Raw genomic sequence first — 19,887 nt, forward strand, 5'->3', positions numbered from 1 at the left:
AAAATGCCTCAGAGGCATTGTGGCTTTTCCTTGGCGTCAGGAAATGACGCTTGCTCATGGGTGCTGTCTATCAAGTCTACCAGCCAATCAACTGGAGGAGCCTCCTATGGTCTAGGAGGAGACAGGAAGGAGGAAAGGGAGCCTGCGCAGAGAGCGCTGGCCTTTTTTGGCTTCCGGACTTGATGGTGGTGGCAGCAGAGGACTTCACAGGAAATTTGAGGAAAGATAGGAATGCCAGGCTGTTAGAATTCTGTTCTCAATCTTTTTCTTTCTATTTTCCAATAAACCCTTAAAAACCTAAACTCGTTTTATCAGTGATTTTTAGTCAGTTTCCCCCAAACTGGGGGAACACATTAGAATCCACATTTAGAATCTTAAATTACACATTAATGAGCCTTAAAAGAGGTGTATGGAAAGAAAGAAGAAAGGAAAGAAAGAAAGGAAGGAAGGAAGGAAGGAAGGAAGGAAGGAAGGAAGGAAGGAAGGAAGAAGAGAAAAGAAAAGAAGGAAGGAAGGAAGGAAGGAAGGAAGGAAGGAAGGAAGGAAGGATGAAAGGAAGGAAGGAAGAGAAATGAAGGAAGGAAAAAAGAAAGGAAGGAAGGAAAAAAGAAAGGAAGGAAGGAAGGAAGGAAGGAAGGAAGGAAGGAAGGAAGGAAGGAAGGAAGGAAGGAAGGAAGGAAGGAAGGAAGGAAGGAAGGAAGGAAGGACGAAAAAGGTGAATGCCAAGTTGTGATGGGCTTTGAAAGCTAGACATTGCAATTTATATTTTATCCTAGGGTCAGTAGGGAACTATTGTGGTTTTTTGAGTAGGGGAATCACTTGGTTAGATTTCTGCTCAAGGGAAATCACTTTGGCAAGTGTGTGGAGTGAGGAAATTGGAGGCAGGGAGGCCATTCCGGAGGCTGCTGCAATAATCTATACAAGAGATTAGGATGGCCTACTGGATACAAATTGGACTAAATGACCTCTGAGGATCCTCATCATTCTGAGATTTGGAGATTGTGTTTCCCTTTCACTCTTCTCTCGCTGTTTAAACTGCATTAAGGAAGGCCAGTGAAGCCGGGAGGAGGCCAGGAGGCTGGAGGAAGGAGAGGGGACAAATGAAGGATTGGATGTTTGACGTGGGGGCCGGGGGGTTGGCTCACAATGAAAACAAAGATCAGGTTTGGTAGGTGGGAGGAAGCAGGGGAGCTGAGAAGTTAGGAGATTGTCCTCAGAGACTCGAGCTGGAGATTTTGTAGGGGAAGCAAGTTACAACGAGAGCTTCCAGGTTCAGCTGCTCCGATGTCATGAGAGCCACTGGAGTCAAAGAAGCTGACTAATTTTGAGGTCCTAAAAATGGACAGTGAAGTTTCTGACTGCACCACTTCCTTGCTTAAGAAGCTCCAGGGGCTTCCTTATTGACTCTGGTATAATATATGGATCTAAAACTCGTCACAATCTGGCTCCGGTCTCTCTCTCCAGGGTGATTACACATTACTCCCTTCATACAATCTGCTTTAGCCAAACTTACTGACTGCTCCCCGTTCATGGCATCCCATCTCCCACCTTCGCACCCTTGTACAGACTCTCCCCCAGGCCGAGAAGACTCTCCTTTCATCCTTCCACTTCTTTAAACCCCTTTACTTTTTCTTTAAGAGACCAGTCCTGATTCTCCTAGTTTCCTGACTCTCCCTCTCACCCCCCACAATCATTTTGTATTAGTTTTAGACTAATAGCTTTATGTAATACAATCACTTTGTATTAATTTTTTTGTGAGGCAATTGGGGTTAAGTGACTTGCCCAGGGTCACACAGCTAGTAAGTGTTAAGTGTCTGAGGCTGGATTTGAACTCAGATCCTCCTGAATCCAGGGCCAGTGCTCTATCCACTGTGCCACCTAGCTGCCTCTGTATTAATTTTTATTATATTTACTCATATGTGAATATATTTTATTCCTCCAGAAGAATATAATCTCCCTGAGGGCAGGAATGATCTTTTCTTTTTTGTATTTTTAGCACCTAGCACATTTCTTGGCAAATAGTGGATGTTCAATAAATGCTTATTGATGTATGGATAGATGGATGGATGGATGGATGGATGGATAGAAGAACGGATGGATAGATGATTGCTAGACAGAGTTGAGAAGAAATATATGGGCTAGATGCTGAGTTCATTGAGAAAAGTTGAAATTAGCATTAAAGATCATAGATCATAGTAGGAAGGATTTGTGGGACTAAGTATAGTAGTAAGGGTTTTTGAGGATTTTCAATGGTGGTAGATCAATGGTCTTGAACCAGTTCTGGGAAATAAGGATTAAGCCAACCTTTCCTAGCCTATCAAGATGCAGACAATGAGTAGTGTTCAGTCACCAAATTTTCAACATAACAATTCAGAGATTTTAATTCCAAAATTGAGTGAATAGAGACTAATGAGCTTGTAAATATTTATTAAGTGCCTACTATGTGCCAGGCCCTGCTAAGTGCTAGGCTTACAAATGTAAGGGGTTAAAATTCTAGCTACAATATCTAAAATCTAATGAGTGGTTGCCTTAAATTAGAAGCTTTAGCAAGAGTTTAGACTTGTAATCATTTATTAAGGTGCATTAGAATCTAGTGATCAGAGAGAAAGAGGCCAAGACACCTTCCCCTATCTATCTAACAGAGCCAGAATCTCTCTCTAGCCAAACCGAGGTCCTGGAGCCAAAAAGACCTCGCTCCGCCTTCCTCCTTCCAGAAGCCTCCTGACCAACAGGAAACAGGGCTGTACACACACACACACACACACACACACACACACACACACTCACACACACACAGCTCCAAGCTAATTGGTTGGCAGCCCTGATTGACAGAACTAACAGGCGGCTCTATAGATGCAAGTTCTGGATTCCAGGCAGCTTCTGGACACTGGCCAACTTCCGGATGCTAAAGTCACATGGTTTCCAAATCACATGCTCTCTCCTCATGGCAGAGCCTCCCCGCAATATCTCTCCAGCAGGAGGTGCCATTCCAATTCTTACACAAAGAAAGACAAGACAGTCCCTGTTCTCAAGGCACTCACAGTCTAATGGGAGGAGACCACACACAAATAACTATATATAGGATAAATTGGAGATAATCAGCAAAGGAAATATACTAAAATTAAGAGAGATCAGGAAAGGCTTACTATAGTAGGTGGGGTTTTAGCTCTGTGTAAAGCGGTTTCTATATCCCTGGACCAAACAAGGCTCAGAATGCCTAAACCTGGCCAAGGTTAAGTGAGAGAGGAGGGTCTTGCAAGACCTTACTCAACTCCAGAGTGTCTAGGCTAAAAGTAGTCAAAGGAGATGCTAAAGCAAATTGACCTAAACCTGGCAGTACAGAATGGTACCAGATCAATAAGAAACATAATTGTAGCAAAAGCTACTGATTGAGGGGGTGGCTAGGTGGCACAGTGGATAGAGCGCCGGCCCTGGAGTCAGGAATACCTGAGTTCAAATCCTGCCTCAGACACTTAACACACATTTACTAGCTGTGTGACCCTGGGCAAGTCACTTAACCCCAATTGCCTCACTAAAAAAAAAAAAAAGCTACTGATTGCAATGACTAGCAGTATGGCATAATGGAAAGAGCACTGGACTTGGGTTCAAATCCCACCCAGCTCTTCTACTTATTGCCTGTGTGATGTTCCCTGGGCCTCCAAGTCAGCCTCATGTTTGACACCTCTGATGTAGGGTCCTTTCCATCTGTATGATCTTATGATACTTTTTTTTATTTAGCAGAATAGGTAATCTTGCTTTTGTTGTTTTTTTTCTACTCACTAAAATGACCAGCCACAAAACAGTATGCCTGATATTATTATATGGATGATCCGAGGAGAGAAAAGACTGGCCTATGCTAGAATTCCTGCACACCAGGTTTTATATTCCACCACCAGTGAAGAAGCTTCTGGGAAATACTGTGGGAAGACCCAGACCATCTTTTTGAAGGTATAAAGCTTTATCCCTCATGAAATTTAAAATGCTTAAATATAAAACCCAAGTTTCCTAGACTAACAACTGCATATATTTCCCAAAATAATTGTTTTGAAAATACCATGTCCTGATTGGACAATCGCAGAAGAAACTAGGAACCTTGCTGCGTATTTATCTCGAGTTTATTGAACTAGGCTTATTTTTCTCCTGCAATTTTCCGTAAGCCAGAATAGGAAGTATCATTATCCTCAGCGGTGAGTCAGAACAATCTCATGAATGGATCAGTCTTGGAATAAGAGAAGTAGGGAAGGAAGGTGCCACTTCTTTTGTTTGTTTATGGTAACTCCAGGGGGTGAATCACAGGATATTGTTCAGAGGAAATACTCTGTTGTTACTGGATTCCCTAACTCCTGCCATTACCACACTTGGGGGGAGAGAGGACATTCCTTTTCTGTTATTATTTTTCTGTGTGTGGTCAAATCAATTTGAAGTTTAGCTTAAAAAAAAAGTATTATCCTGATCAGTGTAGCAGTAAGATGCCTCTCCCTGAGTTAAGGCTCTTGTTTTAATGTCACTGTCCAAGTCTTACCCTTAAACTATTTACCTTGTGCATTCCAGTACCCTCAGGACAAGAGCAATGGTGTGAAGGTTCCGGCAGAACTGCGGGTTAACATTTGGCTTGGATTAAGCGCTGTTGAAAAGAAGTTTAACAGCTTTGCAGAAGGAACGTTCACAGTCTTTGCAGAAATGGTATATTTCTCTAGTGTAACCTTTTTTACTTTTCACTATTGAAAACTTAAATTCCATCAAAAGGTCCCTCGATGGGCATCCTTGGCAGGAACTGGGCCATGCCGTTTTCAATCTGCCATTGGGGTATGGGGAGGGGGGAGGAGGAGTTTAAACTCTTTCATCAATTTCACTGATTATGTAACTGTGAAAGTGACATCACTGAGTGTATCACGTGGCAGGATCCTCAGAGAGCTCAGATTTCTGTCCAGATTGTTGCTTTTTATGCGGCCTTCATGTGACCTCCTAAAAGTTCTCCAGAGCTCTGATGACATTTCATTTATTTGGTAATGATTCACCAAAGCAGCTGAGGCCTCAGGCCTCAGAGGATCTGAGAGCCTGGAGCTCCAAGGAGCTCAGGTATTAGAGACATACTTTTGAAGACCCTTGAGGGATCAGACTTGGATTACTTTTGGAGGGTGGCCGTTCAGAATCTGAGTGTCACACACTTTGTAAATATCAAGTTACTGTGGACACAGAATAGTCAGAATAAACAAAGCAGCCCATTGAAGGAGACTTTGTAAGGTATTCGGTCCTCAAAAACTTAGCTTGGATAGATCTGAAAGGCAGGAAACAATCCAGACTTAGGCAGGGATTTTGCTTTTAAAATTATTTTTATTCCATTTACCTCAAGTCACAGCTAATACTTCAAATGGTTTTGAACGACCCTCCACATTTGGCTGGGACCCTGAGACTGAACCTTATATAGTAGAACAGAATTTTGACCAAGAGGACATCTGGATTATTGAACTAGGCCTGTCACTAATTAGCAGAGTGGCCTCAAACAAGTCCTTTGCCTGCTCGGTGCTTCAGTTTCCCCCTTTATCAAATTTCACAATAGTGCCTACTCTACCAACTTCATCAGGTGAAAGAGTAAAAGCTCTTTAAGAAGCTAAAGCATTTTACTAGTTTGAGTGTTAGTATCTGCAACTTGGGTAGCTGTTTTATATATAAGTTGTCACACATCTATGTGTTCCATTGTGTTTAAATGAATGAATAGTGCTAGTAACAAGTTATCTTGATGGTTAAAGAAGGCATGGGGGGGGCAGCTAGGTGGCGCAGTGGATAGAGCACCGGCCCTGGAGTCAGGAGTACCTGAGTTCAAATCCGGCCTCAGACACTACTTGTGTGACCCTGGGCAAGTCACTTAACCCCAATTGCCTCACTTAAAAATTTAAAAAAAATTTAAAAATAAAAAAAGAAGGCATAGGGCACCTTATCCATTCTGAGGACAGGACCTCTTCCCTGAGTGGAAAGCCACTTTGTGCATTGGTGATCCACTAGTGGTCTATTTAGAGATCATACAAGGTTGGAAGTCACCTATTCAGACATCTGTTCTTGAACTGCTTGGTAGGTAGGCCAATCAGTACCTCTGTACCCTCTCTACACAGAGCATGGTGATAACAGTACTTTTCTTCCTCAGCAGGATGGTTGTGATGATTAGAGGAGATCATACAAAAGATGAGCCTCAATTTGGTACAGTGGAAACAAAATCTGAAGCCAGAGTTTAGAAGACCTGAATTTCAGTCTTGCCTCCAGTGCTTATGAGCTATCTGACTGTGGGGCAAATCACTGAACCTTCTTGAGACTCATTGATTTTTCTCATCTTTCAAACGGGAGTGGTTGTAGTACCTATAACATGTATGTGACATGTATAGTACGTATGTCAAAGGGCCTTTGTGAGGTTCAACTGAAATAATGTACAGAAAGCCCCTGGCAAATCTTAAGGTGCTGTTTAAATACCATATGTAAAAGTCTTTGAAAACTGTAAAGAGCCACTTAAAACCCTCATAGAATTATTATTATCCTCTACGTCTCCAATAACATTCTAAAGCAGTTAGGGTTGGCCACAAGAAGAGACAGGAATTCAGTGAGTAGGAGTAGGAAGGAGTAAAACTGCTGTTCCCATTTTAAAGATGAGTAAACTGAGGCTCAGAGAGATTAAATGAGGTTGAGGTCTCTTGTTTTATTAAAGGTGAAATTGAGGCAAGCATTAATATTCTGTCTCCTAGTCCATTTTGGGGGGAGACCATAGGTGGATTCGTATCAATGTCTAGGGGTACTTTTTTATCAAGAAAATAAATCAGTAAGGATAAAGGAGCTAATTCAATTATATCATCTCCCTCTTTTAAATACTGCATCCAGTGTTTTAGTCCTGTGGCTAGAGTTAGCATCATGCCCACAACCCCTCGTGGCTACCTTCAGTTGGGATGGTAGCAGCAGGTTTCTAACTTGGGGTCAGAATGTCAATGTGTTTGCCTACCCTGAACATAAAGCTGAAGAGAATGTCATAAGAAAGGGCCGTGGGGTGAGATTAGCTGCGATCACCTCTAAAGTCCCTTCTGCCTCTAAGGTCCTGTGGTTCAAAGCTCCTGTGAATTTGGATTAGAAGGGGGGAAGCCCTTCTTTGTTTCTGTGTCTGGGAAGATCTCTTTATTGCACTTACCTTGGAACAGGCTCATTGGAGAGAGGACTCTGGTTAAATGAAGAAAGACAGCCTACCCCAGAAGGACTTTAAAACCTCCAGACTGGCCTTATTCCTTTGTCTCTGAAGGTGTTCTTTTTCTATTTTAAAAAACAGTATGAAAACCAAGCACTGATGTTTGGAAAATGGGGCACTTCTGGACTCGTGGGTCGACACAAATTTTCAGATGTCACAGGAAAAATAAAGCTCAAGAAAGAGTTCTTTTTGCCTCCCAAAGGCTGGGAATGGGAAGGCGATTGGATGGTGGATCCTGAAAGAAGGTAAACTGTCACTTGCTAGAAATGAATGTATTGATTTCTCATCTCCATCATCCGATACGTGATGTTGAGCGCATACTGGGTACTGGTTAATTTTATAGAACTTGGGGCAGCTAGGTGGCCCAGTGGATAGAGCACTGGCCCTGGATTCAGGAGAACCTGAGTTCAAATCCAGCCTCAAACACTTGACACTTACTAGCTGTGTGACCTGGACAAGTCACTTAACCCCAATTGCCTAAAAAAAAATCTAAAAAAAAAAAATTTTATAGAACTTTACAGGAAAAGGAAAAAAATATCATCCATGCTAACAGGAGCTGATAATTCTCTGTACTAGGATGAACAAAAATAATCTTGAGGAAGGAATTTTCCCCTTGTAACTGAAAATGGGGATTCCTACACAGACTCCTCCTACCATCTGTGTACACCAAAAATAGTTAAACACTGGGAAATGTTTTGAGCCAAATAAATAACAAAGGCCTTATCTGGAAGACTTTCCTCTGTTGCTACAAAGCAATGCAGCCTTGGGGGCTAGGCCATTGTCTCTGGGTGACTGTGGCCTCACTCTGGGTTGGTTTTCCCTCATTCCTATTCTCAACCTCATGAAGATAGTTATAGACTGTGTATAATGTGATTGATGCCCAAAAGAAGGACTGAAATCCAACATTCTTTCCACTACACAACATTGTAGTGTTTTGTTAGAGTAAATTAAAGAAGGGGCAGCTAGGTGGCGCAGTGGATAGAGCACTGGCCCTGGAGTCAGGAGGACCTGAGTTCAAATCCAGCCTCAGACACTTAACACTTACTAGCTGTGTGACCCTGGGCAAGTCACTTAACCCCAATTGCCTCACCAAAAAGAAAAAAAAAAAGAATGTGATAGAGTACATTAAAGAAAATCATGAAAAAGTGGTTGTTTTAAGTAATGACCTTCAGGGTTCTTTTGTATACTTTCTGACTCATTCTTAAAAATCAGATAGAAAAAACTTCCTTCCATTAGGACAATGTTAATTAAGGGCAACAAGGAAAGATCAGAATTATGGTCTCCAACCTTCTCAAATGGAAAGGAGTTAGGCTATATAGGTTATGCCTACTGAAGGATTTATTATCTTTCCCCCTAAACCCAAACTTCCCTTGTATTATGATAAAGGTACCACCATCTTCCAGTCGCTCAGGTTCATATCCTTGGCATCCTCCTCATCCCCCTCACATCACATATTCAATCAGTTGCCAAACCTTGTTATTTTAGCCTCCATAACATCTCTCGCATCCGACTCCTTCTCTTCCCTTACACAGCTACCCCTTTACACTATTATCACTTTTCATTCAGATCATTCGGAAAGTTTCCTAAGTAGTCTTTTCTGCCTCAAGCCCTTCCCCACTCCAGTCTCTCCTGAACACAGTTGCCAAAATGATTTTCCTTAAGCAACGAGCTAAATGTTACTCCCCTACTCAACAAACTCCAGTGGTTCCCTGTTGGTTGGTTTACTTTTAAATCCTTTCACAAGTTGGCCCCAAGGTATTTTTCCAGCCTCGTTGCACATTGCTTCCCCCCCTACTCCCCATACTCTATAGTCTGATACAACTGGCTTTCTCTCTGTTCATCACAAATGGCTATCCATCTTGCTCCCTCCTGGACCTTTGCACTGGTCATCTCCCATTCCTATAATACATTCCATCATTTGCACCTTTCAGAGTTCTCAATGTCAAGGTCAAATGGCAAAGTCTTCATTAAATTGAGGTAGAAGTTTTTTGCCCTAGATACTTCAGTGTCCAGCTCTTACTGACTGGTGGACAGTGGAAGTTCAAACTTTTCACTATCATATCCCATTCCTCAGAAATAGCCTAGTATGGACAGTTTCTAACTCATGGAAGGCTACATGGTGTGGTGGAAATAATGTTGGATTTGAACTCATAGCATCTGTATTTGAAATCCAGTTCAATGTATCAAGTACTGGGCCTGTTGTCGGGAAAACCTGAGTTAAAATTTAAGCTTCAAATACTTACTAACAGTATGATCCTGGGCAAGTCACTTAAGTCCAGTTTTGTCAGCTATAAAATGGGGGAAATAATTGTAACTATCTCTCAGAATTGTTATGAGAATCACATAAGACTGTATTTGTAAAGTGCTTGGCATGGTGCTAGGCACATAGTACAAACTTAATAAATGCTTATTCCTTTCCCTTCCCTGTATGACCTTGAGCAAGTCACTTCTCTACTTTAGGCATCAGTTTACTTATATGTGAAGTAATGAGACACATACACACACACACATATATATATATAATGTATGTGTGTATATACATAAAATATGTAGGTATGTTTGTATGTATTATATATAATGAGATAATGTCTATAGCCCCCTCCAGCTCTGATTCTGTGATCTTGAGTAGAGCCACTAAGTTTAGAAACAACTTCTTTCTTTTCTTTTTGGTGGGGCAATGAGGGTTCAGTGACTTGCCCAGGGTTAAACAGCTAGTAAGTGTCAAGTGTCTAAGACCGGATTTGAACTCAGGTCCTCCTGAATCCAGGGTCAGTGCTTTATCCATTGTGCCACCTAGATGCCCCTAGAAACTTCCATCAATAACAGGAGCCACTGATTTCTCCCCAGTTTGCTGACTGAAGCAGACGCTGGTCACACAGAGTTTACAGATGAAGTGTATCAGAATGAAAGCCGTTATCCAGGAGGAGAATGGAAGGCAAGCGAGGACAGCTACACAGATGTGGTGAGCCACTCATTCTCTCTTAGTTCTGGTAGTTTGTCACTTGTCAAAGTGTCAAGGTTAGGAATCAATCAACCACGAATCTATGATTTTCCTCCTGTGCTTAGAATTGTTGTCACTCTCATGATATCTACTAAAAGGAGTTGGGAACAATATTGATTTACATATTCAACCTGACAATTATCCAAAGAACAGACCACATGGTAGGAACTGAAAATGATGCTTTTCTAGGATTTGTACGAGAGAATTCATCAATATATATTTATCAATTTCATGCAAAATGGTGAATGAGTAGATAGAAATAATTTTAACATCAGTTTCCAAAGTTCCAGTGACATGGAAGGAAGTGGTCCGGAGACAGCATGGTTATTTCAGCAAGCTCAAGTCAACTGTTAGTTCTTGTGACCCTGAAGTGAGGCGCTTAACCAGACCAATTGTGGAGAGATGATTCCGATCTTAGGATTTCTCAGTCTTTTTACATCCATGTGAGAATTATGTTTTGTTCAGTTTTTTATGTCATGTCTGACATTTTGTGACCCCATTTGGGGTTTTCTTGGCGGAGATCCTGGAGTGGTTTGCCATTTCCTTCTCCAGCTCATTTTACAGATGAGGAAACTGAGGCAAACAGGGTGAAGTGACTTGCTCAGGGTCACACAGCTAGTAAGTGTCTGAGGCCAGGTTTGAACTCAGGAAGAAGAACCTTCCTGACTTCAGGCTCAGCCCTCTATGCTTTATGGTGCCACCTAGCTGCCCAATTGTATCTTATATTTCACATAAACCTCCACTTTGTTTAGTCCCTCAAATATTAAGATGCTCCATTGTCTGGGCCTCAAGAATCCCCTTATCTACCAAAGTCAAAGAATACTAGCTCAAACTGATCTAGCACTTTATAGTTTACAAAGGGCTTAACTTATATCACATCAGTCATTTGAGAGTCAGTGTGGTAGTGAACAGAGTGCTGTCTTTAGTGCCAGGGAGGCTTGGGTTCCAATCCCAGCTGTCACTTAGAAACCGTAGCAGTTGGCATGTCATTTTTCCTTTCTTAGCCTTGGTTTCTTCTATTTAAAAATGGGGATAATAATTCCTGTCATAACTCCCTTAGAGGGTTAGTTTGAGACTTAGTTGTGAAAATACAGGTAAAGTCATTTGGAAACTTCCAGATATTATACAAATGTTAGCCATTATTGTAATTGACACAAATATCCTATGAGATAGATAGTATAAGTATCATCATATCTGTTTTGTAGATGAGAAAACTGAGGTGTAGAGAGATCAAACGTCACAAAGTCATTCAACTAGCAAGTTCCAAGATTGGAACCCAGGTCTTCCGACTCAAAATTCAGTGATCTTTACATTATACTACGATTGCCTACCTCACGAGGAACAGGCCTTGATCTCTATTCTTGTTTTGGGGGAATAGGAATCTAGGGACCTAATTCTGTTCTCAGAGGACCTTGGGCAGTAATACTGATTTGGGGTATATTCCCCACCTCCTAATTATTCCAGAATCATCAGTGATGATTGATGAAAAATAGCAGCACTTAAACCAAAGTAAAGGGTGGAGTTATAGCAGTGGCTGAAGTCTCAACATAAAGCATAATTAGTCATTGGATAAATCTGAATTGAAAAGCTCTTTTACCACACTCTACAAGCATTGATGGCTCAAGTGGTTGTTTATATCAGGAGACTCCCAGTATTTGAATACTGTGTGCATTTCATTGTTTCTTCCTGCTGGGATATGTTCCTTCCTCCAGAGACTCTCCAATGAACAGGTCCATTATTTCACAAGAGAGCAAAGTTTCCCTTATCTTTGGGTGCTTCCAAAGGTGGCCAGTAACCTGAATCTTTACAAAGGGTTTCTGTTTACAAGTTAAGGTTAGAAATGTTTATGAGAAAACATGGAATACTAATGAAATTGGGAAAGTTCATGGGTGAAAGACATGGCAGCATCACCTCTCATCTTTGCATGCTGGTTAACACTCTCTCTCTTTTCCTTTCCTTGTAAAAAGAATGGAGAAAAGGCAGCATCACCTGGTGAGATGACTTGTCCCCCTGGCTGGGAATGGGAAGATGATGCTTGGATGTATGATATAAACCGAGCTGTGGATGAAAAAGGTAATTGATGTTGAAACACAAGGTCATTTCTTTACTCTGATTGCTTAGGCTGTATCGTGGTCAATAGGTTAAATAATACAATCCAACAGGCATCCTTCTCCAATGCACTTCTTCAGAGCAGGGATTGTTTTTGCCTTTGTATCCCCAGTCCTTAGCACAAAGCCTGATGCATAGTAGGGGCTTGATAAATGGTTATTGGCTGATTAACTGACTGCTACCAAAAAAGAAAGGTCCAGAAATTAAAGATTCAGAATGCTTTGATGGTTGAAGTGAACTAGGTGATTGTACAGACTGAGCTGGGGCAGAATAGAGGGTTCAAGTGGGAGTTGAAGAGTCAGCAGTAATAACTCATCAGTGCACTGGGAGGTAGAATCATAGTCATGGAACTACAGGGCTGGAGAAAATCTAGAGCTCTTCTAGTGAAATTCTCTCATTTTTTTTTTCAGAGACCCAAGGGTAAGTGGGGGCAGCTGAATACTTCCTGGAGATTTATTTACTTTCCAGGCAAATTGACCTCTTTATGCTAATGCTTTCAAAACTGTTTCAGGCTGGGAATATGGAATTACCATTCCTCCTGATAACAAGCCCAAGTCCTGGGTTGCTGCTGAGAAGATGTACCATACACATAGGCGGCGACGAATGGTCCGGAAACGCAAGAAGGATTTAACTCAATCAGCAGCAAGCACTGCAAGGGTAAGAGGGTCAATGAAACATGTACTTCCCCTATACCTCACAAGTGACCAAGAACATCGAGGTGTCCATATCTAAAGGACTTAATGTTCTAGGCAGGAATTCTTTACCATGATACATTTCTTGTTTAATAATGAATTATTTCCACCCTGGTGAGGCCAGAAGGTCCTGGGCATTATTCTGTGATCCTCTTGTAGTGTTATGTGGCAGAAAGAGGAACTATATGAGAATCAGGAGATAATGGGTTCTAGTCTTGTCTCTGCTTGTGGCTTGTTCTATGTAGTCATGTCACCCCACTGAGGCACAGTTCATCTTTCTATTTCATCTGTAAAATGAGGGGGTTGTGCTAGAATCACCACTAAGGATCATTCCCATTTTGAAATCCTCTTCGCCTGACTCCATGACATATTTAAATCCTAACTTGAACATTGCAAAATACAGAGGAATGTAAGATTATGCTAAAATGAACCTCTGGATTTTACTTATTTTGGATGGTGCTTAAATAGGTGATAAAGATTTAAAAAAACAATCCCACAGCATTAGGTCTTCTTTAAGAGCTTAAAATAGAATCTATTTAATTTTGTTATACAGTCAGTCAGTCATTCTACTAATATATTTAAATAAAATACTCTTGAAAGAATTGGGTTGTTTTTTTTTTTAATAGAAAAATAAAGCAGGTGGTATGTCTTATTCCCCTACTAAGTATCTATGTGACCTTGGGCAACTAATTGTCCTCCTTGCCCAGCTTGCCCATTGACAAAATGGGTGATGTGAATACTTCCTTACCTTGCAGAGCATTAGTGAGAATAAGAACAAATATATATATATAGAAATATATATATATATAGAGAGAGAGAAAGTCCTATGAAGAAATGAGGTTATTCTTTACTCTATTTTAGGGGTTGGAAGCACTAGAAGATAAAGAAGGATGGGAATATGCATCATTAATTGGATGGAAATTTCACTGGAAACAACGCAGTTCAGATACTTTTCGTCGGAGACGATGGAGAAGAAAGATGGCTCCTTCTGAAACACATGGCTCAGCTGCTATCTTTAAACTTGAAGGTGCCCTTGTGAGTACATCAATACTTTACCAGGTCCATAGTCTCTTCTGTGTGGGTGACCGCTTTGTCAGTGCATAAAGCAGCCTCTCCATACACTCTGTATTTTAGGAAGGATGTTGATAAACTGAAGAGGAGGGTAGACCAGCACTCTGAAAGACATGCCTCCATGAAGGTCAGCTTAAAGGAACTGGTCATGTGTAACCAAAAGAAGAGAAGAGTTTTGGAGAACATGTTAGCTGACTTAAAGGATTTGAAGGACTATCCTGTGGAAGAGGGAATAAAGATAGTCTGCTTGGCCCCGGAGGAAAGAAATAAAAAGAATGGATAGTGGGGGCAGCTAGGTGGCCCAATGTATCCACTGCACCACCCTGGATTCAGGAGCACCTGAGTTCAAATCCCGACTCAGACACTTAACACTTACTAGCTGTGTGACCCTGGGCAAGTCACTTAACCCCAATTGCCTCACCAAAAAAACCCCCAAACAAACAAACAAACAACAACAACAAAATAAACAATGGATAGAAGTCACAAAGAGCCAAATTTGAAAGAATGAACAATTGAATGAAAAAAACATTCATTAAACACTTAACTATGTGCCCAAACACTGTGCTAAATGATGGAAATAAAGGGATTAGTAAGCAAGATGGTATTTTCTCTCAAAGAGCTTACATTCTAGTGAAAGAATACAACACATCAGAGTTAGAAGGGGGTGGTAAGAGTACTCAAATGGTAACAGGGTTTGGAAATGGCTCACAAGGGTCATGATGACCTGTCTCAAGATACCAAGTAGACAGAGTCTGAGTTTGAGGAGGAGGATAAAAAAGATGCCCAGAGGGCTATTGGGAAATGGCCAGGAAGAGAAATTTAGATTTGATATTAGTGAAGCTCTGCTCTGTGTTACTATAGAGTTTCTTTCTTTCTTTCTTTTTTACTATAGAGTTTAATGTAGGCTCGTGATTTTTCTCTTTAAATTCCAGAAGAGTTGATCATACTCATTCACTTTTGTCCCTTTTCCCTTGTTTCCCCTTCTTCCCCACTCCTTTATAGTAAACAATTGCTCATAATGTAATAAAAGTTAGCTTATCATTATTTGGAGATAAAACCCATTATAAAAGTACAAACAAGGTTTTAAAAGAACAGGAAACTCTGAAAGGTAAGCATTGTCAGTCTACCAGGCAGTGATCAAATAGGGAGGAAGAAGAGGAAGTAAAAAATGGATAAATTCGTGAGATCATAGAAATGAGATGAAGTAAGCATATTCAGGCAAGCATCTAGCATCCTCTCTCCAGATGGATAATTCCTTGAGTGGATCAGTGAACCAGGCAAGCCCCCAGCTTCTCATGATTATAGTCAATTTAGAGTAGCAATGTCCTTCACTTGCAATTGACTCTCCTTTTGCTGCCCCACTGTATTCCTCTGCTTCCCCCACTCACTGTCCTCTTCTCACAGGATTAAAAACTACTCCAGTAGGGGGGAGGGGCAGCTAGGTGGCACAGTGGATAAAGCACCGGACCTGGATTCAGGAGGACCTGAGTTCAAATCCGGCCTCAGACACTCGACACTTACTAGCTGTGTGACCCTGGGCAAGTCACTTAACCCTCATTGCCCCACAAAAACAAAACAAAAAAAAAGCAAAACTACCCCAGTTACTCCCTTCCCATCCAGCTCCAGCTTCTAGCGATCCTTCAGTTTCTCCTTCCAGTTAGGAAAAACTACATTTCCCAGCAGCCCCTGCTGCTATGAGGCTACATAAGGAGGGGGGGGGGTGGAACTACCTAAAACTGAAGCTATCCTAAAAAGAAAGGGCTCTCAGGAGACTGGATGACCTTCTATTGGAATTTTGAGGATGAAATTCTTGTCTCAGGAGCTAATTTGAATCAAATACTGCAGATTCTCTAGTAACCACTCTAACAGGCTTCTACCTCACTCCAAACCTTGTTTCTAACAGAACTATGATTTCTCTTTCTCAAACCCAAGAACCTCCTTTTAGATCCATTTAAATAGAAATGAACAGTTTAAAAACAGAAATATGTAGTAATTCCCTTGCATCTTCTTACCATCCAAGATAAGAAGAGCTTATTCAATGATTCAACATGACTAGCTACGTCTGTCTTGAACCTTGCCAATACATACTTCCTCCTCAGAGTTTAGCATCCACAACTTAATTTCTTGATGCCCACTCCAACAGGGGCTGACTTCCTCTGAAGAAAGCTCAATGTCCAAAGTTGCATTTAACTATATGATAGAGAAGAAAAAGGTCATTTCTTCGATAACTTAAAAGCTGTTAGTACCTTCCCTGATTTTCACTGCAAGAAAGTAGGAGCATTTCTTTTTTTGTGTGTGTGTTTTTTTTTTGTTTTTTTTTGCGGGGCAATGGGGGTTAAGTGACTTGCCCAGGGTCACACAGCTAGTAAGTGTCAAGTGTCTGAGGCCGGATTTGAACTCAGGTACTCCTGAATCCAGGGCCGGTGCTTAATCCACTGCGCCACCTAGCTGCCCCTTAGGAGCATTTCTTACATACAGTCAAAGCATGATGATGACCCCTTCTTTAATTTTTTAATAATAACTTGCATTTATATAATTTTTTAAGATGTCATTGATATATTTTATTTTTACATCACCTTCACTTCCAAATTATTTCCTCCTTTCTAATCCCAGAGAACTCATTCCTTGTAACAGAATAAAAAGGGAGGGGGAAGTTTAGCAAACTGATCAAAACATAACTATGACAATATTATATATACAGTGTTTCATACTCTAAGCTCCTATTTTTGCAAATAAAGTGGGGAGAGGCATTCTCATCTCTTATCCAGGGCTCTGCTTTTGGCTATTTTAATTATACAAAACAGTTTACTTTCATTTCTGCCGTTATTCTTTCCTCTTACATTGTTGTAATCCCTGTATATATTCTTTTCATGGTTCTGTTTGCTTCGTTCTGTATCAGTTCATGTAAGTTTTCTCATGCTTCTCAGTATTCATCTTATTTGCTATTTCTTACAGCATAGTAATATTCCATTATATTTTTCATGTACTTCACTTTATTTTTATTTAACTATTCCCCAATCAATGGAAAGTCCTTTCTTTTAGGAGAAAAAAAATCCTTACTAAAATCCAGTTTTCCAAGAAAGGATTTTTCCCCCCATTATTTAAGGTGTGGTTGATTTATGTTTTGCATTTTATCCCAGGGAGCAGACACTACTGAAGATGGAGATGAGAAGAGCATGGAAAAACACAAGCACAGTGCAACAACTGTGTTTGGTGCAAACACTCCAATTGTTTCCTGTGATTTTGACAGTGAGTTTCTAGCATTCATCTTAGACTCTTTTTCTGTAGCTATCATTGTAAGAATGCTATTAGAATCATCTAAAGCAGGATAAATAATCTCAGTGTTTCAATTTTACTTTTAGTTTAATACTATTAAAGAAGTCTATTTGGTTTTAAATAAACTTTAGATTTTAAAAGTTAAATGCAATTTTTAAAAATAGGTATATTCCTTTTTTAAAAAAAAGATGTTCATTTCTATCTGTCATGGTGTGTGTGTGCACATGCGTGCAAATCCACATGTGCACACAAAGGAAATTTACTACAGATTTCTTGTAAATTAATTTTGTGGTTTTTTTTTTTTTTAAGGAGTATACAATTATCATCTTCGCTGCTATATTTATCAGGCCAGAAATCTTATGGCTTTAGATAAAGACAGTTTTTCAGGTAAGAAAAAAAAGTTAATCAAACTCTTGAAATTATATGATAAGCCAGCAATATTTTACATTCAGATGTTGATTATCTCCCTATTTGGTCATTTCTAAAAGATTCTCCACGAAGGCTGTGAGGTTTAGGATACACGGTGGTAGAGTGCCATCTGGTGGCATTTCACAGGTTTGGGGATCCGGCCATCTTGTCACAAATAAGAATAAGAAGATAGATCCTTTCTTATATCCTCTTGCTCTTCTCTGATACTTAGATGAGGCAAATGAAGCCTTTCAAAGAAATGAACACATTTTCAGAAAGTTTAATCCCAATAGCACTTTATTTGGGGGGAAGAGTTCGTGCCTGTGTGTGTGTGTGTGTGTGTGTGTGTTTCTGTGTGCTTGTGTCTACATTTGTACCTACTCTAGAACAAAGATGCCAGAAAACATTCCCATTTGTTTCCACCAGGGGGTACCCCCCTTACTGAAAGTCAGAGGTAGAAATATTGAAAATACTTAATACACTCAAGGTATCCAGGAAAAAAAATAAGTTTGCTTCTGTTTTAATACTAAGGATTACAGTGTTGTTGTTTTTTCCAGTTTGAGATATTAGGATTATACATTTAGAGCTGGAAAGGATTTCAGAGGTCACCTAATTCAAGGCACAGATACTGAGACCCAGAGAATCTCTTAAGTGACTTGCCCAAAGTCATGTAGGTAGGAAATAGGACCAGGATTTGAACTCAGGTCCAGTGACTCCAAGTTCAGGGCTCTTTCCACTTCACCACACTCCAGGATGAAAGAAAGATTTTTACGCATGTGACCCATATGCTTTCTCCTTGAGTCATAGATACAATCTAGGAGAATGGAAAGAGCACTACACTTGGAGGCAAAGAGCCAGGCTCGACCACTTACTATTTGCTTGGCCTTAAGTAAGTTCTGGGTCTCTGATTGGTTCATATATAAAATCAAGGCCGTGGACCGGATAATTTCTAAGGTCCTTCTAAGGTCCTACAATCCTGTGACACCTATCCTACGCAATACTGGCTTTTGGTAGTAGGTATACCTTAAGGAATTTGTTTGATTTTTGTTGTTACGTACATATGTATATATTTTTAATTTGCTCAACAGGCAGGGTAGTGGGAAGAACAATTAGGTTAAAAATGCTTTTTTACTTAATAATAAAAAAAGAACTGATGACACATGAAAAAAAAACTTGATTAACTCAAGCTGAATGTTCCTGGCTCCAAAGTGGTTTTCTACCTTATGTCATGCTGCCTCTCATTCAAAGATCCATGTGTTAAAAAGACAGAATTCGGGGCAGCTAGGTGGCGCAGTGGATTAAAGCACCGGCCCTGGATTCAGGAGTTCCTGAGTTCACTTGACACTTACTGGCTGTGTGACCCTGGGCGAGTCACTTAACCCCCATTGCCCCACAAAAAAAAAAAAAAAAAGACAGAACTCCACACTGATAGCCCTCCTAGAGAGCATGAAACTTCTCCAACCAACCTGTCATTTATGATATTTTTTTAGTCAGTAGGAAAATATAGAGAAGGTTTGTACTTTACGTCTTTATGTCTGGGTCTTGGGCTCATTTATTCCTTTGATTTATTTATTCTGCTTATTTATTTTAGATCCCTATGCTCATGTTTCATTTCTCCATCGGAGCAAAACAACTGAAGTCATACACTCAACGCTGAATCCAACATGGGACCAAACTATTATATTTGATGAAATTGAAATCTTTGGAGATCCACAGACAATAATACAAAACCCACCCAAAGTTGTCATTGAACTCTTTGACAATGACCAAGTGGTAGGTCAACTGGAATTTCCCTAATGGTTGAGGGAGTGAGAGGGGGAATGAACATACGAAATACTTTTGGGTGTGTAATTTGGGGGTTGCTCGTTTTCCCAGGGCAAAGATGAATTTTTAGGCCGAAGTTTTTGCTCCCCAGTGGTCAAGCTTAATCCAGAAGTGGACATCACCCCTAAGCTTCTCTGGCACCCAGTCATAAATGGAGACAAAGCTTGTGGGGATGTACTTGTAACTGCTGAACTTATTCTCAGGGATAAGGTAATTTTTCAGTTTCCTGCTCACTCTTTTCAAGGTGGTTGAGTGAAAACACTTATTCATGTGCCCTGGAATGCTTC

General features: G+C 40.5%; 1 protein-coding gene across 2 annotated transcripts in view; it reads left to right on the forward strand.

Annotated features, from left to right (window-relative positions):
* MYOF (myoferlin) overlaps positions 1–19,887 on the forward strand; it is a 169,233-nt gene that overhangs the window by 117,121 nt on the left and 32,225 nt on the right. For both annotated transcript variants that reach the window (XM_043988288.1, XM_043988289.1), the window contains 11 exons: positions 3,793–3,948; positions 4,552–4,683; positions 7,301–7,464; positions 10,067–10,181; positions 12,188–12,293; positions 12,841–12,986; positions 13,883–14,056; positions 17,233–17,341; positions 17,678–17,755; positions 19,368–19,549; positions 19,652–19,810. In XM_043988288.1, coding sequence (XP_043844223.1) covers positions 3,793–3,948; positions 4,552–4,683; positions 7,301–7,464; positions 10,067–10,181; positions 12,188–12,293; positions 12,841–12,986; positions 13,883–14,056; positions 17,233–17,341; positions 17,678–17,755; positions 19,368–19,549; positions 19,652–19,810 — 1,521 coding nt within the window. The remainder of the gene's footprint in view (positions 1–3,792; positions 3,949–4,551; positions 4,684–7,300; positions 7,465–10,066; positions 10,182–12,187; positions 12,294–12,840; positions 12,987–13,882; positions 14,057–17,232; positions 17,342–17,677; positions 17,756–19,367; positions 19,550–19,651; positions 19,811–19,887) is intronic.

Source organism: Dromiciops gliroides, chromosome 2 (assembly GCF_019393635.1).
Source record: "Dromiciops gliroides isolate mDroGli1 chromosome 2, mDroGli1.pri, whole genome shotgun sequence".
NCBI classification, from domain to species: domain Eukaryota; kingdom Metazoa; phylum Chordata; class Mammalia; order Microbiotheria; family Microbiotheriidae; genus Dromiciops; species Dromiciops gliroides.